Source organism: Mastomys coucha, unplaced genomic scaffold (genome assembly GCF_008632895.1).
Source record: "Mastomys coucha isolate ucsf_1 unplaced genomic scaffold, UCSF_Mcou_1 pScaffold14, whole genome shotgun sequence".
Lineage (NCBI taxonomy): Eukaryota > Metazoa > Chordata > Mammalia > Rodentia > Muridae > Mastomys > Mastomys coucha.
In genome coordinates this window covers 65,480,662-65,503,836 of record NW_022196896.1, presented here as the reverse complement: position 1 = coordinate 65,503,836, position 23,175 = coordinate 65,480,662, and the positions used below count along the sequence as shown (strand labels likewise).

The 23,175-nt window shown below is 46.2% G+C and overlaps 1 protein-coding gene and 1 long non-coding RNA gene across 13 annotated transcripts in view; one reads left to right on the top strand and one right to left on the bottom strand.

Annotated features, from left to right (window-relative positions):
- Positions 1-23,175, top strand: part of Kiaa1211l (KIAA1211 like) — a 116,218-nt gene that overhangs the window by 29,214 nt on the left and 63,829 nt on the right. For 2 of the 8 annotated variants that reach the window (XM_031367244.1, XM_031367239.1), the window contains exon 2: positions 19,948-20,097. The exons of 4 other annotated variants lie outside the window; for them this stretch is intronic. In XM_031367244.1, the coding sequence (XP_031223104.1) occupies positions 20,021-20,097 (77 nt within the window). In that variant the 5' untranslated portion in view covers positions 19,948-20,020. Of the gene's footprint in view, positions 1-14,584; positions 14,672-19,946; positions 20,098-23,175 lie in introns of those variants that run through there. 2 more of the 8 variants (XM_031367241.1, XM_031367242.1) reach the window with 2 other exon arrangements.
- Positions 19,252-23,175, bottom strand: part of LOC116088322 — a 19,238-nt gene continuing 15,314 nt past the window's right edge. For 2 of the 5 annotated variants that reach the window (XR_004117859.1, XR_004117856.1), the window contains 2 exons: positions 19,856-20,045; positions 19,252-19,479 (listed from right to left, as the gene is read on the bottom strand). This is a non-coding gene — a long non-coding RNA (uncharacterized LOC116088322). Of the gene's footprint in view, positions 19,480-19,855; positions 20,061-22,018; positions 22,501-23,175 lie in introns of those variants that run through there. The other 3 variants (XR_004117858.1, XR_004117860.1, XR_004117857.1) reach the window with 3 other exon arrangements.

Here is a 23,175-nt window from a genome sequence, read left to right as displayed (position 1 = left end):
TCAGCATTTTTTTTTTTTTTTTTTTTTTTTTTTTTTTTTTTTTTGGTTTTTCAAGACAGGGTTTCTCTGTATCCTTGGCTGTCCTGGAACTCACTCTGTAGACCAGGCTGGCCTCGAACTCAGAAATCTGCCTGCCTCTGCCTCCCAAGTGCTGGGATTAAAGGCGTGTGCCACCACTGCCCGGTGAAACTCAGCATTCTTTAAACAAAGTATTATCTGCTGTACCTACCATACAATAAAATAATCGTGAGACATGAGGACAAGGTGGTCAGGAACAAAGAAAACTAGGCCAGCAACTCCAAAACTGTGCAGTGCAATCAATACAGTAAAGTGACCGACAGGAGCTGACTCAGTGCGATTCCAAGTCCTTTTTTATTTGTTTGTTTTGTTTTGTTTTGTTTTGTTTTGTTTTGAGACAGGGTTTCTCTGTGTAGTCCTGGCTGTCCTGGAACTCACTCTGTAGACCAGGCTGGCCTCAAACTCAGAAATCCACCTGCCTCTGCCTTCCAAGTGCTGGAATTAAAGGCTTGCGCCACCATTGCCTGGCCCCAAGTCTTATTTAAGTGCCCTGAGGCCTCTCTGGTTGTTTACCATCCTCTCTCTAGCACTTTTTGGAGGACCTCATTATTAAGATATCAGTCCCATCTGGTCCTGCAGGACTGCTACCTTACTAATGAGGTTCACCAACAATTACCTAGCTGTGTCTGGTCTCAACATTCTCCCCTCTGCTCCGGTGTTTCAGGCCCAGGGGTTTGCACTGCATTTATGCTGGCATGGTCTTTCTCCACATGTCTCAGACCCCACCCCACCCCCCACCCCACCCCCCCGTCAAGCTTTTCAGGCTGTGCTCACCTGTCCCCTTCTCAAAGAAGGGCATCCCTTGTGTTGAGCATGTTGTCCTTTGTAAAGTGTCTACCTGAGTATTGTCATTTGAGTTCCCCACAGGGCCTAGTGATAGAAATCGATGGGACAGTGAGTCCAAAATCTCACTGCCCGCATGCCTCATTTTTCATATGACACTTGCTCTCTTCTTGCTTTGGAAGTTTGGGGTGTGTCAGGCAAGTGCTCCACCCACTGAGCTCTCCTCCAGCCCCTCCCACTGAGCTCCCCTCCAGCCACTCCCACTGAGCTCCCCTCCAGCCCCTCCCACTGAGCTCCCCTCCAGCCACTCCCACTGAGCTCCCCTCCAGCCACTCCCACTGAGCTCCCCTCTAGCCACTCCTACTGGCTCCCCTCCAACTCCTCCCTCTGAGCTCCCTTCCAGCCCCTCCCACTGAGCTCCCCCTCCAGCTCCTCCCTCTGAGTGCCTCTCCAATTCCTCCCACTTTGTTTTTTGAAACATCACTGCCTCCTGACACATCCTATATCTGCTTTTTGTCCCTCTCCGTCTTTGGAACAAGAGAATGAGGGTTTGTCTTTGGCTGTTGATCGCCATTGAATCTTCAGTGCCTGTGGCTGTGGCTGGAACTTAATGGTGGCCAATCAATATTTGTTTCATGAATGATTGAAACTAAAATGTAGTGCCCATGGGGGCAGACTCAGGGAATAAACATACCGAAATGAAAATACTCAGCATAACTGGTTTGCTTTATTCTGTTTCAAAAATCTTCATAATTTTACTATAAAAGAACATTTTCAGTTAAAATATTTTCAGGGACTGAAGAGATAGCTCAGAGATAAACGGCTCACATTATTCTTGCAGAAGACCCAAGTTTGGCTCCTGGAACCCATGTTGGGTTTCATGGGTGACTTATAGCCATCTGGAACTTTGGCTTCGGGGATCTGGTGCCCTCTTCTGGTCTCCATGGATACCTGCACTCACATGCACAAATGTGCATAATTTTTCATTTTGGTATTCTTAGGACTAGTGTGTAGTTTAGTGGAATAGAGCTTGCTGAATATATGCAAGTCTCTGGGGTTGGTTCCCAGCTTCCCTAAGCAAGTAAACAGATTTGATTTTATAGTTTTGAACAGCTAGGTAGCACATGTCTGTCTGATGGACATCTTTTGCAAAGTACCTTCTGTATATGACCTGGTGACGTAAGTTACCTGTGCATAGCTACACAGACAAACTAAAGCCTGGAATTCTGGCTTGCTAATGTATCCTGTGATGGGAATTCAGTCTTGTTATGGAGCTTTTAGATGGGCTGTGTGGCAAGGCAGTCTTTGGAGTCTGGTGTTTATAAAATTAAATGTGTTTCTATCTCTGTTTTACATGCATGTATACAAGTGTACATTTGAGGTGACAGGTTTGGAAGAATAATGTAGGTGTTCAGGATCCTTTAGGGAGGCAAGATCTATGAGGATAGAGATTTGGATCAGCACAGCATCAGTTAGGCCTGAGATGTCTTGAAATGTTAGAAAAAGCTGAGGAAGGGCCCTGCTAGTCTGACAGACAGATCCAGTCCAAAAAAAAAAAAAAAAAAAAAAAAAAAAAAAAAAAAAAAAGGACCATGGGCTTGACTGATTTTGAATTGTCAAGGTCCAGTTTATGTAACATAAGCCACCTGGAGACATAAAGGCAGATTTTTCTGTCTCCATTAAAAATTCACGTCAATAACACTTGTGGATCCATTGCCAGAAGAAAGACTGAGCTTTTGTATGCAGGATCTCACTGGAGTCTCAAAACAGACAAGGAAAAAAAAATCCTCCTCCATCTGTTCCAATGAAGAAACAGGCAGAGAAAGAACACGTGGATCTCCAAGTTTCCTCCCATATTAGGTGGTAAACCAGGCACGGGTTCCATCCGGGGATGGATGGGGGCGTAGCTTGGTGGTAGAACATTTGTCTAACATTTGTGGGGCCCCGGACTCGATTCCCAGGGTTGAAAAGCAAAACAAAACAAACAAACAGACAAAAAAAAATTTCCAAAGCAAGCGCTCTCCTGGAGGCTCCAGCTGAGGTACATTTTCTGTGGAACAAGTCCCCTAGAGGGGAGAAATCAGTAGAATAATGCCTTAGCATGCTAACATGTCTGGAGGTTCCTGCAGACGTGTTCCAAGGCAAGAACAAATGAGAGTGGCCATCAGACAAGAATAAGGACTTAAAATGATTTTCTTTGAGAGTGTATGGACATGAGTTGAAGCTGTTATCAGTGTTGGGTAGGGACTCTGTTTTTATGAATATATCTTTGGGCATCACCTTCCTGGTCCTCAAACCATCTAATACTGACAGGAGCCGTGAGTATCACCGACACCTGGAATGACAGAGGTTATAGGCTTTCTTACCTGAGGCGTTGTCTCTGTTTTATGGGTGTCATTCTGGGTGTCAAGTGGCTAGGAGCTCTGCCTGAGATCAGAGAAGACACATTTCCAAGAATGAGATGTAAAACACCCGGACCACCAGAGAGGCAGCTTAAAGTGTTCTCTCAGAGGTTGAGGTTAATCCTGATGAGATTGCTTGTCATAGTTGGTATATTTGTGTTTGGGGAAGCAAGACTTACCCCTTAATGTAAGTGCTTGCATTTATAGTGTGTCCACTGAGATGTACCTAGTTCCCATAGGTAGAATTACTTAACAGAATGAATCATGATGCCCTCTCTTACTGAAAACAACAACAACAACAACAACAAAAACCTGTCCTGTTTTCTTCCTACATGAGATTTTTAAAAGGTGAGGGTAGGAAACAACATAGATTAAAAGAAACCCTATTTTATTTTTAAGTGTATGTGTGTGTGTGTCCACAGAGGTCAAAAGATGATTTCTTATCCCCTCATGCTTGACCCACAGGCATTTGTGAGCTGCCCATCACAGATATTGGGAACCAAACTCAGCTCTACTACAAGAGCAGTACGGACTCCTCACCTCAGCGCCATCTTTGCAGTCCTTGGCACAGGTTTCTAAGTTGAGGAATTCTTGTATCCTAGAAGCAAGCACATGGCCGGGTTAGGGTAGATGGTCTCTCAGCCCCATGAGACCCGCTGGTCAGAAGGTTGTCAGTAATGGCATCTTGAGTCTATTCCATGTATCCTCTCATTCAGCTTTGCTGTGGCTGGTTGTGATCCTCTAGGATTCATGCCCTGGCTGCTTGGTCCTTGGGATGGTGCTGTGGGAAGGTATTTGAAACTTAAAAAGACGGGAGGGAGCGGGGCGCTTCGTGGAAAGTTGGCAAGCCACTGGGGATGCTGCTCTTGCCTTTGAAGGGGATTGTGTTGTTCTTGTGACTTTTCACAAGAATGGGAAATTGAGAGAGCAGGCCTGGCTCCTGCTCCCTTTCTTGCTTCCTGTCTCACCAAGTGACCTCTCTCCATGCTCTACTGTGACACCATGTGCTATGAGGCCTTCAAGAGAGGTTGAACCCAGGGGCCGCTCAACCTCAGATGTTCCGCCTCTGAGTGAGTGAGCATTCCAGATGGTTACTTGTCAATGGGCCTACTACACACTAGCTGTGGGAGGCTGGGTAGTCTGTGTGCAGTTGCTGGAGTGTCAGGGTCAGGGCTGACTGAGCTAACGTACATGGCAACAGGGGTATTTCATGTTCTCGCACTGTCTCAGGACAGGGTGGGGTGGAAGGTCCCAGATAAGTTCTTCTGTGCTCAGGCCCTCCTCGGGTTCAAAGAGACAGAGGGAGTGTTTCTGGTGCCTCCACTTTGGGGAGCCTGGTAGTCATGAACTATCACAAGGTTTCTCTGGGTCATCAAGAACTGGACTGTTGACTGAGACTCCTCCCTGCCTCAGCCTCCGCCTTCCTCCTTTTGGAAGAAGGTAACCTCCAGGTGAAAGTGAGAGCTTCCTCCTTCTCCTTAGGGAAGAACAAAGGCTTAATTCTTCAGCATAGACTCGTACAGTTCGAGGTATGAGAACAATGTGCTCTTGTGCCCTTGAGCCCAGGGGTGGGATTGCTGTTAGGTTCAGCTTTTGCGGAACATGACTAGATCCCTGGGCTTCCTGCCATATATTCTTAAAGGCTCTGGCTTCATGCTGTGCTGCTGGAGTGGGGGATGCAGGTAAGCCTAGTCTAGTTGAGAAGCAGTGGGAGCCTGGTGTGGTCTCACTGGCCTCTAGCTCATGAGGGCATTCTAGACAGGTAGCAGGATTTCCTGCATGCGCCATGCTATGAATTCAGATGGCTGTGGTTAGGGTTCCTGTATGTCGTCGTCGTTGTCCCAGAGAGATGAAATGTAGGACTGAAAGGAGCAGAGGCTGTCACATCGCTGCCAGCATCACCAGTAAAAAGCAGCAGATAGGGGGCTGAGCAGTGGTACACACAGCAGCTTGGAGTAGTGTCGGAAGCATTGCATTGGTGAGTGAACCAAGCCCCGGAATGTTCTGCAGTGTACCATTCCCTTTTTTGTGACATTCTCGAGGAGACAGAATGTAAGTGATAGAGAACAGATCTGTGGTTGCCAGGGGCATAAGAGGGGTGCTGTGCAACCTGAGTGAACAGACGGGGGAAGTGTTTGGGAGTGATGGGACGCTCATGTACCCGTCACCACCCAGCCAGGTGGTGGCCACGTGACTCTATGTGTGACAAAACTCATGGAGCTGAACATCGTGATCATTTGGGAATAAAATAAGTATCAGAAGGGGGTGTGGCCTGAATGCAGTCACCTCTGACTGAAATGATGGCCCCTCACCCCAGAAGTCACCTCATTGGTAGCATGAGTGTTTGCAGGAATGCAGTTTCATACCACAACCATTACTCTTCAGCTCTCTTTACCATTTTGGAATATTTTCTTCTCTGAAGTCATTCTGATAACCCACACTGTGACTGTGCCCCCTCAGTGGCCTGCCTTCTGCATGTTTGCCCACATTTGCAACTAGGGTCCAACCTCCGTGTCACTTCTCCCTACCTAAGAGGAGCCCTGTCCTGTGTACTCTGACTTCTCAATGGCCCTTAAACTGGCCCCAGGCTGCCATCTCAGCCCTCTTGCCTTAGTCCCTGGTAGCCTGAGTTTCATGGTTGAAGATTATCTGTTCAGAACAAGAGGACTCAGAGAAACTCCTGATTTTTTAAAATCTATTATTATTATTATTATTATTATTATTATTATTATTATTATTATTATTACATGAGTAATAGAGGATGGGAAGCACACAGATCCTGAAGAGGTAGTTCCTTCCACAGAGAAGCTGAAGTATGCCCTTCATCCTGTTACTCCACAGAATGTCAAGTATGGCTCCCTGTGCTCTCCGTCAGAACACAGGATGAAGCTCTGCAGAGTCTCCCATCTGTGGTGCCGAAGGCCCATGGGCCCAGCAGCCCTGTTCTCCTGCTCAGATGCAGGTGTGGTAGATGGATTTCTGTACAGCTTGCTACAGAAAGCCTGTTTTCTTCCAGATTTGAAAGGATGTGGTAGATAGTACCTAGGAAGGGTCCTGCCTGGATTTGGGGTGCTGTCAGGGTATGGTGTCAGAGTTAATGCCCCCAGAAGGGAGTAGGCCAGAGGGTTGAGGTTTGTGAGCAGGTAGCAGGGAGACTAGGCACTGGTCTGTGAGAGATCAGAGAAATGATGGCAGAGATTCTACAGGAAACAGGACGTGAGTTTGGTAAGAGTGTGAGGAAGAATGAACTGGGCTATTGTCCTCACTCCGAGGAGGCCAGCTGGACCTGTAACTGACTATAATTTACATAAAAGTGTAGGTGCAGAGTGAGGTTTCCATTGCTTTGCAAAAGTAAAATTATGAGAGTTGAATATCCTAATCCCCAAATCCGAAGTCCAAGATGCTCCAGAATCTGCAAGGTTTTTTGAGCAACATAATGCAACAAGAAGAAAATCCCACACTACCTAGAGCATGGTGGCTCCTGTGCTTGGGAGGTAGAGGCAGGAGGATGAGAAATTCAAGGTCATTCTAGACTACATAGAAAATTTGAGGCCAGCTGCAGGAAATTCTGTCTCAGAAACAAACAAACAAACAAATCCCCCCCCCCAAAGAAAACAAAAAGAGAGGAGAGAGAGATGAGAAAGAAAAATTGTATAACTAACCTCATGTGTTGGGTAGCAGCCCAGGTATTTTATAAAATACCATCAAGCTCCGTATATAAGATTTATATAAAACAAGTGATTTTCACAGATTTGATCATATCTGCTTTCTTAAGATATTGTAGATACTTCTTCCTAATTTAACTTTAAACTGTATTTCAGCCTTGACCTGTATAGAATAGTGTAAATGTCAGTGTTGCTTTTATTTCCTCAGAGGAAGGAATGAGATGAGGGAGAGCCATTCCCAAGCTTTACGAATTCATGGCTCGGGGTGAGCCTTGGGCATTCTCTATACTAACTATCCTAGGCCTAGGGCTGGAAGCTGCTAGCCACCATGCATTCTAATCTTCTGCAAGCCTAGACCTTGAAGGCTTCAGCTTCCAGGCTCCGTCTACTAAGCTAGGCCTAGAATGTTTCAGAATCTGGGACTTGCTGCTGAATAAGCTCACCCTTTCTACCTCTTTCTGAACTCTGGCGGGCTGTTTCAATTCAGCTGTTCTGCTTAGACTCCTCTCCGAGCTGACTGATTAAAACTGGCTTCTCTCAGCTTCTCACTGAATTTCTGTGCTTGGAAAGACTGCCTCTGAATTCCATGAACTGAGCTATTGCAAACTGAACTGAATTGAACCGAACTTCTCTTTCTCCCTCTCTGCTCTTAAAGTAGCCTCTTTCCTGTCTGTTCTTGTGAGAGCTGGGCGTATCTTATCTCTGACTCATTCTGTCAAATCTTTCTCTGATTCATCCCTTGGTCTATCCCTCAATTAGATGTCATTGTCTGGGATTAAAGGTGTGTCTGCATTCCAGCAGGATCACACAGACCTAGGCTCTTGGATGTGATCCCTTGCCAGAGCAGCCATGTTGCTGGATTAAAATTCCTCTAAAGAATAGGTTTGGGAGAGGTGAAATATGAATCTACTTGTTTTGAGAATAAAAATGAGGGGGTGGCTATATGGCTCAGTCTCTAAAGCGATTGCTGTACAATTGCCTGGAGGGCCTGAGTTCTCCTCAGCACTCACTGTGAACATGGATGCACTGTAATCCCAGCACCAGGGAGTCAGAGACTGGCAGATGCCTGCAGCACATTGGCCAACCAGTCTAGCCAAATCAATGAGCTCAAGCTTCAGTGAAAGACCTTGTGTTAAGAATAAAGTAGAGAGAGATTGGAGTTAGACATAAGGCATCAATTGCTGGCCTTCACATGCACACGCATACACCTGTAGCCACACTTCCACATATACATACCCACACAAATACACACAAATATATACAGCATGCACCTACACATAAAGAGAAAGTTCATGACTTATAACTTTCTCAATCTGTTCAATTTGACCAGATAAAATATGGGAGAAAGGAGTAGGAATTCCATTGTTACAACTGTACTCGATTACATGTACTTACTATTCCAGTAATTTAAGGATAATGGACATAATTATTTGCATATCCCAGAACAAGGTTGTGGGTGATTACCAGTATCTAATTCCAGAATATTTTCATACCCCACCAAAAAAGTCATGTATCCATTACTAGCCTTTTGTAAGCATTTATTAGAATGTATCTGCGAAGCTGTAAGGGCATGAGCATCTATCTCATCATGGAAAGTTAACAAGTCCTAATTCAATCATTTGTGCAACAACCAAGCCTTAGGTCTACTTACGTTTTTTATTTCTTCTTGAGTCATTTTTTGGTAGTTTGTGTCTGTTTCATTGTTACCTGGTTTTGTTTTTTGACACACAAGTGTTGACCTAATCATATTAATTTCTGTAGTGTTGGTAGTGATGACTTCTTTCTCATTCTTGATTTTTTAACATTTTGAATTTCCTATATTTTCTTTCATGGCATGTTTAGTTATAGATTTGCTAATTTTTTCAAAGAACTTCCTTCTAGATTGTTTTATTAGTTTTCTCTACTCCTTTTCTATTTTAAATCTCATTAATTTCTCCTCCTGCTCGTCAGTGCTTTCCTCCTGCTCGCTTGCTTGCAGCATAAGTTCTTCTGCCTCTATATGTTTTTCTATCTGTATTTTTAAGTTGAAAGCCTACTGATCCAGGATTTTTTTCCTTTGAACATTTTCAGCCACAAACCTCTTCCTAGGGATGGTTTTAGCTACATCTCATGTGTTTTTGGTATATTAAGGCTTTGTTTTGATTAATCTCAAAATGTTTTCTAATTTCATTTAGGACTTTTTCTTTGACCTGTTGATTTTTTGGTAAGCTGTGGTTTAGTTTCCACAATTCCCTTCTGTTCCTTTTCTAATGAAATTATGTTGTGGTTGGAGAAATCTTTGCAACTTAAATATTTTTAAAGTATTGGTTCTTTTATGGCCTAACAGATGGTCTACCCTGAAAACATTCTTGGACTCATAAGCAGGACCTGCATTCTGTGTTAATTGGGTTCTTAGGTCCTCAATTCCAGGTCCTAGTACATCATCATGTATTCTGTTTCTTGTGTCTCTTATGTTTTGTTCTACCGATTATGGAAGTAAGATATTAGCATTTTCAGTTATGACTGCTGGATCATCGATTTCTCTACTCAGTTCTGTCCCTTTTACTTCATGTATTTTGAGTGTATTCTTCATATATTCTTCCATGTATGCTCCACACAATTGTTCCACGCAATTGGTAGATCTTGATTGGCACCCTCATCATGATGCAGTTTCTCACTTTATTTCTGGTAATTTTTGTCTTGGACAATATCTCCTACTATAGTAGCATAGCTGCTGTAGCTGGGGTTTGATTGACAGTTTCATGCTCTTCTTCCTTTCGATTTCAGTTTTAGTGTCTTTGACCATAGCTCACATCTCTTCACAGATAGTGTTAGATTAATTTGTGTTAATTTTTCTGTGAACTTCTATCTTTTAGTTGGAGTATTTATCATTTCATTGTAATTATGAAGATGGCATTTCCAGAATGCCATTTATCTTTTGGGTTCTGGCTATCTTACCCCTGTTTTGCCTCTTACTGCATTGCTGTTAAATAGGTTAAATAGGTGTTTCTAGTCTACCCCTTTAATTCCTTTGCCATTTCTTCTATGGTGTTTTGTGTATTTTCTTATCAGTTTCCCTGGGTGGGGGAGGGTACATCTTAAATTTATAACAGTCTCATTTGGATTAATACCAGTATAATTTCCAAAGCTTGCAAAGATCTCTGCTCTCGTATAGTCTTGTTCCTGACTTGCTCTCTGTACTATTATTATACAAACTGTATCTTTATACACTAGGTGTGCATTGGTACGAGTTTGCAGTTTATAGATTTACATAATCGTCTTTCAAGTTAAGGGAAAAAAGAATTGCAAATGAAAATGCAATTATATTTCCTCTTTAATTACCTGTGTAAATTACCTTTCTTAACCCTGTTCTTTCCCGTGTGGGTTTGAATAACTGTCTAATGCCCATTGTTTCCCGTAACCTGATCATCTAGTAATAATCTTTCTATGGTTTGTGCTTATCTGGGAATCTTAATTTTCCTTTCGTTTTTAAATTATCAAAAAAAAATCATATAACAAATTATTAGCCGTTTTACAGCGAGCATTCAGTAGCATGCAGTATAGTTACAGCATGGTGAATGCTGACCTCTTATCTAGCTCCAGCGCACCACCCACAAGGAAATTTCTGAGCAGCTCAGTTTTGGAAACTCATTTGGGTAGTTTAGAGCTCTTTCGGCCTGTGTACATTTCATGTCTCCTGTCCTCTGTGATGTTGCTGGAGTCACTGAGGGTCCCTTGTGTATGGTGTGCTGCCTTTCCACCACGACATCTTCATCTCTCACTTCAGTAGTCTCTCGGGTCTAAGTACGTGTGTCTGTGTTATCCTACTTGTTTTCTTGGTCGTGTAGATCATTTACCCTAAAAATTGGAAGAAGTTATCTCTAATAAACTCTTAAGCTATTCTTCCTGCGCCTTTTGGTCTCCTCTTGAACTTCTGTGTGCACACACTGGACTTCTTGTATGCACACACTGGACTTCTTGGGTGCACACACTGGATTTCTTGTGTGCGCACATTGGACACTTAATGGTATTCCACATACCTGAGTCTGTCGTCATTTAGGGTGTTAATCTTAAGCTTGGAGTTCAAAGGTCACATTTGCTATCCAAACCGCGTGTCGGCTGCACCCTTTCCCGTTGATGAAAGCGACCTCAGCCATGGGCTTCTGTCATTGCCTTGACTGGATGTCTGAGTCAATTGTAGCTTGTGTACTTGAACTTGAGCTACCTTTGGGTGCTCAGCACCCCTCTAGATACCTGATTGCCACAGATGCACTCCTGTCTGCCTGTGCCAGGTGCCTTGCTGCTATCCAGACTACTCGGTTGTCTTTCGTTTCCAGGTTTGCGGCAGGAAGCCCAGAGTTATGGTCTGTGCTCTAGAGGGCCTTGCTGTTGGTCAGCAGGAGGCTCTGTAACAGAATGTCAGGGACTGGGTAACTTAGAAACAATAGAATCGCATTCCTCACTGTTCTGGAGACCAGAAGTACATGCACCCGGCTCTGGCTTCAGCGTCTGAGGAGCTTCCAACCCCCGGCCCCCAGGCGTGGAGGGAGGGGCAAGAGAGTTCACTAGAACACCTTTTATACATGCATTGGTTCCTTTCACGAGGGCTCCACAGTCACAGTCTAGTTCCTTCCCAGTGGCCCCACCACCTGGTATCCATATGGTGGGGATATGCACTGAAAAAAAAAAAAGTGGAAGGCATGCTCACATTGCGCATGACAGGATCGTACCATCATCCCTGTGCCCTTGCGTCCCTTGGAGTTGGACTGGGTGGCAGGGATGGTGAGGGTGTCCTTATATGGCCAGGTAGGCATAATGTTCTTCCCTGTGGGAGAGAGGGGAGTTCAGGTCTAGCTGCCAGAATCTTAACTCCTTTGTTACTCATTTCCGGCCCTGTGTATCTTTTCCTTGAGGGCAGTGTTTGAGGTTGCGATAGGGCTCTGGCCCCGTTTGACATGTGTCTTGTGTGTCCCCAGTGCTGAGCCATCCCTAGCTCTGTGAGTTATCTTGACCTCTGAACATTTGGGTGATGTTTGATGATGGGGACATTGGTGCTCATCCTGGTTGTCTCTGGAACTCAGGGCCACTCATCCCTGGTTGGAAAGACTCAAGGCTCTAGCCCGCCCTCTCTCTGCTGCCCTCTGCTGGCCATGCTAGTCGACGGGACACCTGTAGTTCTGTCTTTCCCCAGCACAGGCTGCTCCCCAGGCTCAAACCATCTCATGTGGGTGGCACTATTTCTGAATCCCAGTGAGTGAAGACGGACAGCCAGAGCAGGCTTGCCTGGAGGTGGTGTGGGTGGGTCTCCATGTGCTGCATTTTGAGAGCTGCCAAAAATACCAGTGAGCAATAATCCCTTCCATTAGCTCCACACCTCCTTTATGCATGACATCATCTCTTTGGGTCTGGAACAACAGTCTGTGTGACAGACCTTGTCCTCCTCTTGTGACAGCTGAAGGACTTACTAGGGAGGGGACCTCCCAAGGCTACAGGGAAGACAGCAAGGTGGAATTCCTTTGGCACTATTCAGACCCGAGTGTACCATTCTATGTACATGGTGGAAAGTTACCACATCTGGTTGATTGTACCCGTTGCACTTTGTATTAGTTTTGTGCAAAGATGTTCTTCTCAGAGCTAGTGGGAGCAACCCACAACTGTGCCTTGTGCTTCTGTGATGTGCAGAGGCCCTGGCTGGGACCAGCAGGTGCCAGGGAAGACACAACTCACAACCTTCAGGTTTTTTTTTTTTGTTTGTTTGTTTGGGTTTTTTTGGGGGGGTGGGGATTCGAGACAGGGTTTCTCTGTGTAGCCCTGGCTGTCCTGGAACTCACCCTGTAGACCAGGCTGGCCTCAAACTCAGAAATCCACCTGCCTCTGCTTTCCAAGTGCTGGGTTAAAGGCGTGTGCCACCGCTGCCCGGCAACCTTCAGTTTTGTATGAGTCCCAGCAGTGACTGCCTTTCAGGGGTTATTTTGGCTAGTGCTGGGCATACAGTGGGTAGTGCCTGAGTCCTGGGAAGTGGATGGAAACAAAGAGGAGTACCAATGGTCCCCTGTACCATTACTCCAATCCATCAAAACCCAGTCCTCCTGCCTCTCTGCACTCTCTTTTGGTAGCATTGAGTCTTCCCTTGTTTTGGTCCCTCTGGATCTGGTGACTTACCCAACTCTGGACCATTGGTGATTTCTAAAGTTCATTCTGAGTCTCGTCCTCCCCAAATGAGGCGAAGGCTCATTGTCCCAAACGCCCTCCACAGCTGTTAGTCTAGCTGCCACTGAGTCTGTCTTGTGTCTTCCCATGTCTGCCTCACTCAGAGGCTGTGATACTGAGGTTTCCTTTCTTTTTTTTTTTTTTTTTTTTTTTTTTTTTTTTTTTTTTGATTTTTCGAGACAGGGTTTCTCTGTGTAGCCCTGGCTGTCCTGGAGCTCACTTTGTAGACCAGGCTGGCCTCGAACTCAGAAATCCGCCTGCCTCTGCCTCCCAAGTGCTGGGATTAAAGGCGTGCGCCACCACCGCCCGGCTGAGGTTTCCTTTCTCAGTGGAGAATGTGAGACCCTCAGGACCACAGGACCCATAGAGGGTGGCCCAGACCTGAGTTTGCCCATCTTCCCGTTACTGGGCCCGTTAGCACAAACAGTGCCTTTGCCACTCATAACTCTACAACTGATAGCCTTTTCATTGACTGGCACCCACCTTACAGTTCACTATCTACCCTGGATGCAGCAGTACTAGAAGTATGCCAGCCCCGTCTGTCCCAGAGATGCAAAAGCTGAGCCAGAGAAAGTATGCCCAGACAGCCTCGGGGGCTTCAAATGCGCTTGACATCGTTCAGCCACATATGCTGAATGCTTATGGAATGGGTTGGGACTTTTTGTCCTCTCCTGAAAGTAAGCCTTACAAAGGGTGGTTAACATTTAAAAACAGAATGTTTGTGGCTCCCATAACTGAAGCCTCAGGTCGCTGACTTCAGGAGAAGCTGCAGCTGCATACAGAGCCTCTGGGTGTGTCGGTTTCCTCTTCTCTGCAGACATCCTGTCAGGCCCAAGAGACAAATACTTCCAACAATTCCAGAAAGCTCTCAGCCTCATTCTCCTTGATCTGAAACCAGCCACATGTCACCCAGGAGATGTAACAGCATTGACTGGATTGATCATCGCGAGCCTGAGCCATCGGCTCCCATCTCAGGCTACACCGTTAACTAAGAGTGTAGCTTTGGCAGACTCTTATGGAATCCGGGCTCTCAACATAGTTTCCAGTTCTGTTCAAAGTACAGTCCCTTCTGCCCATCGGTGCCTAGGAGTAGAACTCCTTTTGAATGGAGGGACACCTAAATGGTCATTAATCCATTACCCATTGGTCCTCGTTTCTAGGTGCTGCCTACTGTGTGCTCAGTAGGGGCTTAAATTCCACCTCAGCTGGCCGTACTTGACCTCCAGTGGCTCACAGGGAAAGCCTTGTGTATGAGAGCAGAAGACATCGAACGGAGCCCTCCTCAACCTGGTCCACATGTGACTTGGACCCATGGCCCTTACTGTTCCCTTTCCGGTTTGGAAAGCATCCCACAAACTTTGGAAAGTTCCCTGCAAACTCTAGGTTCTATGTGAAGAGCAGAGCTTCCAGGGATACCCAGAGCCTGCGCTGTAAGAAGCAACTCTCAGAATGGAGAGTGGGTCGATTCTGAGGACCTCTACCTCTTCTCCAGATAGTGTTCCCTGATGCCCACCAGACAGATTCCTGCTGGACACGACTGGCTTCCATGCCTGCGTGAGGCACACACTGAGTTCACATCAGTTGCTTGTCTCTCAGTGGAGCACTGCATGTTTACATTGGGGGTGTATCCCCATGGCATACCTCTCATGTAGCCAAGTTCATACCCAGAGCTCACCACACACCTCACTCCACCATGGCTGCCACCAGAAATCACATGAGAGCTTAAATGACCTGACACCCAAGTCTCACTGTGAGCTGAGTGGTTTAAAGCCATAGTTCTCATGTTTGGATCTCCCAAGGGTCCTGTTAGGGTTGCGATGCTGATTACGTGGGTAGGGGCTGAGGGTGTATAGATCTCTGGCCACCTATCATTGGGCTGAGTTGCTGCCACCCAGGCTTCTCTGTGTCAGGGACACTGGGGTCCCCCTTTGGAGGCCTCCGAATCTCCCCTGGTGGGTGTGTACATCACCCTTGTGCCAGGTCCTTCCATCATGAATTCCAGTCCACGGGACTGCCCGTGCATAGGAACTGAAACTGGACGCATGGCCTCCCATTCCTGGAGTTCTTTACTTGGTTACGGGCAGGTACCTAGTGTACCCCCATCTAACCTGTCAGCCAGAATGCCACCCAAGAGATGTGGGGGGGATATTCAGGGGGCAGGTTTTCTAAAGAGGAAAGGCCCCAGGCTGGGTTGCCTCCCTCTCAGAGCCTGAAACTCTGAAAAGGAACTCTCAAATCTCCTTAGCACCCCTAGGGGACAGAGTTCTTGGGGAGGAGCTTCCTCCTTGGAAGGCAAGTGATTTGTCAAAGTGATAGAAATGGGCTACCTGTTCATAATGTCGGAACAGTGCTCCACGTGGGGCTCTCCTGGTACCCCTCATTCCCCCTCTCCCATTGGAGCTCAGAGCCCAGATCCCTGAAAATGGTGCTTGCAGCTGTTTGCAGTACGCTTGCCTCTGGCTGGAAAGCTGGTAAAATGGAGGTATGGAGGAAGAACCTTTAGGGTACCATCTTCTCTAATGAGCTCATACCAGAGGGCCGGAAACCCTGCTGGGCTTCAGGAGCAGGCACCCCCAAATAGAGTCCCATTGCCTATGGGACTTGGTACTCTTGTGTACTGATGCTCCCTGTCAGTCGTACTTACATGTCTGTGCATGTGTGTGTGTGTGTGCGCACGAATATGTGTATTCACATGTGTGCATGCATGTATGTGAGTGTGTGTGTGTGCATATGTGTATTTGAGTGTGTGCATGTATGTGTGCGTGCATTCGTGTGAGTGCATGTGTAAGTGCCTGGATGCATGTGTGTGTTTATGTATGTGTGTTTATATGTGTTTGTGTGTATGTGAATGTGTTTGCATTGCGCTGGGTATGCCAGACAACCGCTCAGCCCCTGTCTGCCTGGTGATGACAGACTCTGTCACCTGGCTCAGGTGAGATGTTCCTGATGTTCAGTCCAGCTTCCATTTAAGGGGGAAACACGTGTTATTTAGATGAGTTGTATGTGGTAAACTCTGTGACCATCACACTTTTTTGCTTACTGGAAGGAGAACGTTTAAGAAGTTCCCAGCGTCCTTGTTTATTTATGGGATCCTGCCTGCCCTCCTCGGTCGCTTTCCTGTGCATCAGCCAATGGAGGAATATAGTAGTTCTCCCTAGGGAGCATCGTGCCCACTGTGGTGACGCAAATGACCCTTGCCAGTTGAGTTAAGCACTGTACGTTCTATATTAGTAACTGCGTTCAGCTTGGCACCAGGGCATATGCAGAAGCCATCAAGCGTATTAGTACCATCTTTGGAGACTTTCAGTCTAACTGAGGAGCCAGCTGGACCCAAGAGACATTCAGTGCTGAGTGGCATGGGCCATCAGTATGCTGTGCCCGCCCATGCTCAAACAGGAAGCGGGGAGGGATGCTGCCTTTTTTTAGGTCTTTGAAATACAGAGGCTGGAGTGATTTGGAATATTAGGTGTTTGCACATAATGAGCCAATGTGTCTCCATATCGCTCCATGTCCCCACTCTCCAAATGTGATGCTCCGGAATTAAAGAAGAGGGAAAGATTTATGTCAAACCAAGCCAGCCCCCGCATCTGAATCACACAGGGGCACTTTGTCAGAGGATTTTACCAAATGGCTCAGACAAAATGAACTCTTTGGGAATAATTTTTATCTCAGCTGTTTAGAAGAAAGTTAACATGACAAAGGCTTCTAAAACTGAGTGCTGTGTGCTAAAGCTGTGATCAGGGGACAGGGGTGGGAGGAAGAGAAGGGGGATGGCTAATTCAAAGTAAGGATTATGAAGGAGCTATACAGAAAACCACTAGTTTGTAAGCCTATTAAACATATTTTAATAAAGTTTGAACAGAAGTGCCCCATATTAGTAGATGATGTTTCTCTCGAGACATAGTCCATTAAATGAAAATCTCAGTGCCAGGCAAGCCCCTACAATTGTAGTTACTGGCCTGAGAGGCTTCTGAGACACGCACAACAACATAGCCTGTTCTATTGCTCTTGGCTGCCCACTGTCACTGGATGGGGAGATATTACTGCTGAATATACCACATACTTTGGTTATAGGACATAGAGAAGTCAACCTCAGAGTGACCAAGGCACTCTGTGCTGGCCAGCTTTCACAGTTCCAGAAAGTGCTGTGCAGACTGCTAAGTTACAACATACATCTGTGGTCTTATCCAATGCTGACCCGGCATGCTACAATACAGACCTAGCTGTGCCCACTGGTTTAATGGTGGTAAGACGGTTTATGGCATTAACCAAGTTTTGTCTTGATTAGATTTGAGGCTTCTTCCACGGGAGGGATTTCATGCCTAGTAATGTAAATGTAGTCCGAATCCATGACCAGAGGATGAGGTTGGTCTTGGCGGACAACTGTTGATGTTGCTTTTTCTAAATGGTCACTTTGTCAGACTGCATAGTCATGTTTATATTCATATATCTGAGCTTCTCCCACCTTTGGTCAGAGAAGCATATTACCACAGGGAGTGGTAGTACAGAGACCCTTTAGTGCTCAAAGATAACTGACTGGGAGTGCCTAGCTATAGACGGAACTGCTACTCAATATTCCCACACCCCCTGCAAGGCCAGGGACCATGATGGAAGGAAGGAGGAGCAGAAAAATGTAAAAGACTGCTACGCAGTGCTGTCTCTTGGACATAGTGACTATTGCACACAAGAACTCACAACAACACTGGCTACCAGCACAACACCGAGTCCCACCGATTCCCAGCAGGGAGCAAGGAGGAGTTCCCTGGGTCCCACCCCTAGCTGGCAAGTTATAGGCAGATGATGGCTGCTGTAAGCGAGTGACCACTGGTGACTTCTCCACATCCCAGTGAATGAACCTATACCCACGTGCATATATATGGGCAATAGTAATTAGAGTCAGTGGGTTAAAAACTAATTATTTAGGGAAGACATGAAGTTGGGAGGGAGACTAGTTGAGGGTCTCAAGGAAAAATTGGGCATGAGTATAGGGTAGGTATGATCAAGATACATTGTTGCGTGTGTGAACTTTCCAAAGAATACAGTGTTTGTTTGTTTGTTTTTTAATGAGTGCAGGTTTGCTCTGGGCTAAGGCTTACTGAATCATAAAGTATTTGCCAAGCCTCTGTTGCATGTAGAAATTAGGATATCAAAGATAAAAGAACCAGCTGCCCCCAGTGAACGCAAAGTCCAGAAGAGTGATGTGTATAACCCAAATTGTCAGTAGGTGGGGAAGCCTGCCGGTGGCCTGGAGAGAGGAAGCATTTCTTACAGCCGAGGTGCTGGGAAAGACCGCTGGTGTGTGTGGGCAAGGCAGAGGGCTCACGCTTCCCCTGAAGGCTGTGCAGAACACTTAGGTGTGGCAGTCGGGAGAACTCAGCAAGGACAGTAGGAGGGGATTTGTGGTACTGCCCCCTGTGAATGTTCACTTACCTGGACAACAAACATTTAAAAAAAATACATATATATATATATATACATATACATATATACATATATATATGTATTTCATATATGTATATCATACATATATATATATATATATATATTGAGATGTTGGTCTCATCTCAAACATGTCTCGTGTTTTGTCTTAATAAAGTATCTTTCCATAAAAAGAAGTCTATGCTGGGCTGGAGCAATAGCTCAGTCAGTAAAATGAGCATGACGAATTAAGTTTGGTCCCCAGAACCCACATTTAAGAAGCCATGTGTGGCGTTTCGATGTGCTTGTGGTAACAAAGCCAAAGAGGCAGAGACAGGTGGACCTCCACTGCTTGTTCACCAGTAACCCTGGCCTACTTGTGAGAGATTCTCTGTCATTTTAAATAAATAAATAAATAAATAAATAAATAAATAAATAAATAAGGTAGATAGCACCTGAGGGAACATACCTGAGATTGTCCTCCAGGCTCCACATGTACATATGCACACACATATGCAGATACACCTATGTGCAACATCACCCCCCCTGCCCCACACACATGCACCTATGTGTGTTCATGAATACAAAGAAATCTGTGCTGATTTTACAGTCCTTCAACTTTTTAAATTCAATGTAACTGAGTCCAAGCAGCATATACCCCATGTGCAGAGGCAAGCTGTGTCTGCCACTCAGCTTGTGAGATAGGAAGGCTAGAATCCAGTTCTACAGGTTTATCTTTACTTCTGCTAACATTGGTCACAGGTTTGTAGCCATGCACGGAACTGAGCAGACGGCAGTAAGTAGCTATCTGGAGTTCTGTGCTGTGAGTGATCCCGAGAATGATGCTGTGGTTGATTGTTGATGTCTGCCAAGGACACTGAGAGGGGAGTGCCAGGTGTTGCCCTTTTGCCTCGTCTTTCCTTATGGTAAAAATGAGGCATCTCCTAAAGCAGAAGCTGTGGTTAGTGGTGACTTTAAAATGAAAGGCCTAACTCATTCATTTAAATTTATAGCCACTTACTGTAGTCTAACATGCATTCCATGCTGTGAACACAAAGCTGGCCCTCACTAAGTTCCAGCTCTTGGAGAAAAACACCGTCAGTAGAAACACTGTCAGTAAGAAATGAGCCTACCTTAAACACCAGAAGCTTGTAACAGGATGGGAAATGTGAACGCGGTTAACAGATTTAAGCTGTGTGATGCATTCACAGACTGCCTAAGCTATTTTTAGATTAAGTTAAAATAGAAGCTAATTTAATACCTTTTTAGTTCCTAACCCAACAAGGTAATTTCAGACGTAGAAAGGCATTAAAACACTACCTCCGTTTTTGCTGCGTTTAAAAAGATGGGCAAAGGAAGCTGTCCAATTTGGGGTTTGATGATTTCACTATTTCTTAAAATCTTCACATCAGGTCCAAGTTCAAGTGTCCTTTCGAGATGATCCCTGGAAGGCTTTGCTCCTCTGTGTGATAAGCCAGTGTGCAGATGTGTGTCATATCCCAGGATCAAGCTGGTTGGAAGAAAACTTGGGACTTGACTAAGGCAGACCAACAGACGGACAGGTGATATTTATTGGCACAGTGTCGGGATGTCTGAGAGTGAATCATTGGTGTTAGGGGCCACCCTCTAACCCGCAGCCTGCCAGCCTGCCCACCCGCCCCACCAGGGCAAACAGAATCCATTAGCCAGCTGGATCCTGTCACATGTGAACCTTGATTTCTGCCCTTTGTGCTGAAGCCTGTTCCTTCAGTCCTTTGCTACGCGCTATTTCCAGTGGTCCGTGATGCTCCCGGGCTCACGTGTCTCACCCTCAGGGTAGTTCTTGCAGATAACAGAACACTGAATATCGATTCCACTGTCCCAGGCCTCCGCTGTTCTCTCTGGCTCTGCCAGCTAGGATTTTCCTTTTTCCCTGTCAGAGATTGGACCCGCCTCCCCACACTCTACTGGGTGACTGACAGGCCTGACAGCTGTTGCCTGGGAACTGCAGTTTCTGGGAGGATAAAGTCGAGGCCTTTAATCTGTTGAGTTTCACAGCAAGCCATGGGCATCAGGAAGAAGAGCAGAGAGCTGAGAATTAGGTGGCCAGGCATCTACTTGGTCGGTGCCTTCGTCTGATGGATGAGGGTCTGGGTCACACTTTGTCCATGGCCCCAGCCTCATAGTGCTTAGCTGCGGCAGCTGTGTAGAGGGACATGGTGGGAAAGGACATTACCCTGCCTTTGCTGTGTATGTGTGTAATCTCTACATGGTGACTACACGGCTGAGATTGCCCTGTGTTACATGTGCCCAGGAAGAGTGAAATGGAGGGGAGCCAGGCCCATCAGAGGTTCCCTGGAGTTGGGGGTGTCGGGAGAAGGCTTGGCCTTCCCATCCTGTGATCTGAGAGATGGGAGTTGGGATGTTAGTGGTTCCTCAGTCTATCTGTGCCCCCATCTGGAAGCAGCCCTGCAGGAATTAGGGAGGATGAGCCTTTCCTTGTAAAAAGCAAAGCAAAACAAACAACAACATTAACCACCTCTGTCACCTGTCCTTGGGCTGCCTCTAAAGGTGGGATGGTGGTAATATCCCATGACAGTGGGAAGCTGGCCTGGCCTCAGGCCGGACAGAAAGTGCTACTGGTTACATCTGCTCCTGCCTAGGGGTCTTCCAGGGAGCCCCCAATCCCCTCACGTCATTTCAGTTGAGAATTTCTCAGGGGCCTGAGAGGAGGCCACAACATCCTTGGTCCCATCTTTAAGAAGTTCTCAGATGGTTTCCTTTGGATTATGGGAGAGGGTAGAGTGCACTTGGCATGTTGAGGGTAACTGACCCCATGTGGCCTGAGGAGGAGCAACTTTTGTGGTCTCCTTTTTTTCAGGAGGGAACTACTGTGGAGTTTTCTCCTCTCCCTCCTCTTCCTCCTCCTCCTCCTCAACCCCTTCTCCTTGTCCTCCTCCTGCCCCTCCTCCTCCTCTTCTTCCTCTTCCTCATCTTCCTTGTCCTCTTCTTTGTCCTCCTCCTCCCTCTCCTCCTCTTCTCCTCCTTGTCCCCCTCCTCCTCCTTGTCCCCCTCCTCCTCTTCCTCCTCCCCTCCTCTTCTTCCTCATTTTCCTCTTCTTCCTTATCTTCTCTCTTTTTCTGCTCATCTTTCTTCTCCTTTTCCTTTTTTTTTTTTTTTATTTATCTTATTTTATTTTGGAGTTTGAGTGTTTTGCCTACATGTATGTATGTGCCCTTGGTATCCAGAGAGATCAGAAAAGGGCGTTGGATGTCTTAGAACTGGGGTTGCAGGAGGTTGTGAACCCCCACCTGGCTGCTAGGAACTGAATTCAGGTGCTCTTCAAGAGCACCAACTTCTGATCCATTTCTCCGGCGCTCCCCTCAGGTTTTTCCACCCAAGTTATACATCCTAGAAAGAACAATGGGAGCCTGTTCACGGAACAGGGCCTTATGGGAACACTTTACATTTGGCTCAATACATGTGCAGTCCATGGCAAATTTGGAGTTCTTTGTGACAGCATTTTTGTGATATGAAACAAGAGCAGGATATGTAACAAGTCAGGAGCTACTTGGAAAGGTTAATATGAACAACATCCATCCAAGGGACGATTCGGAAGCTAACTCATGCATAAATGATATCGTAAACATCTCTCGTCTAGTTTTTTGACTTAGCTAACTTTGCAGCTGTAAAATACTTAGAATCCACAAACACAACTTCTCTCTCCCAGAGTTGTTTCAACAGTGTGAACATTCAGAATTTTAACACGAGGTAAAGCACTAGCAATGTCTAGACAGGCATGCCTGAGTGAGAGTTACCCTCAGAGGGGTAGGTGTGCTCAGCGGCACATGATGTGAGGCTCCTTCAGCCCGTTTTCCAGATGGCTGGACCCTGGGACCACATCCCTGCCGTGGGCCACTCCAGTTTAGGCCCTGTTTCCTCCTTCGGGTCAGAGCACAGCTGCTGCATAAGGTATGCAAGATGGGCTGTGGAAAAGAAGCAAAAAGAAGTTCTGGGCAGGTCCCAAATCCAAGGTTCCAGGTTGCTGTGGTAAGCAGGCTGCCTCCTCTGCAGCATAGTGTTCTAAGCATCTTCCAGGATTGCTTCCCCTTCAGCTCTGTGGCAGAGACACTATGTCCCCAATGTGGTGTTAGGACAAATTCCCCAGAGCAGAAATGACTGACCCAGCAGGATGAGGCTCTAAAAGGCTTTTGATAACAGACTATATCAGATTGCCAGCCCCAAAGGGATGGAACTTGACTGGCCCCTCAAGCGCTCAGCCAGTGTTTCTTAGCAGGTCGCTGCCGTCTTAGGATAGACAGGCAGTTGGGCCATGCACAAGCTTTGATTTGAGCATCAGATTTTCAGCTACTAGCTCAGTGATCTTGGACTAGCTGTTCATCGTCGAAGATCCTGTGTTCTTCTCTTGTAAAACTGAGCTATAGCACCAAATCCCTGGTGGGTTATGAGTATTAGATGGGAGGGGATAGAAATTCTCCAGGACCTGCTGTGTTTGTGCTAAACCTTCTGAAGAATGGGATCCTGGGAACGATGTTACTATGGTTTGAATGTCCTCACCAAAGAGCAAGCTGATTGAGGAAGACACCAGATTTCAACTTCTGGCCTACAAATACAGAGGGGGGGGGGAGAGAGGAAGGGAG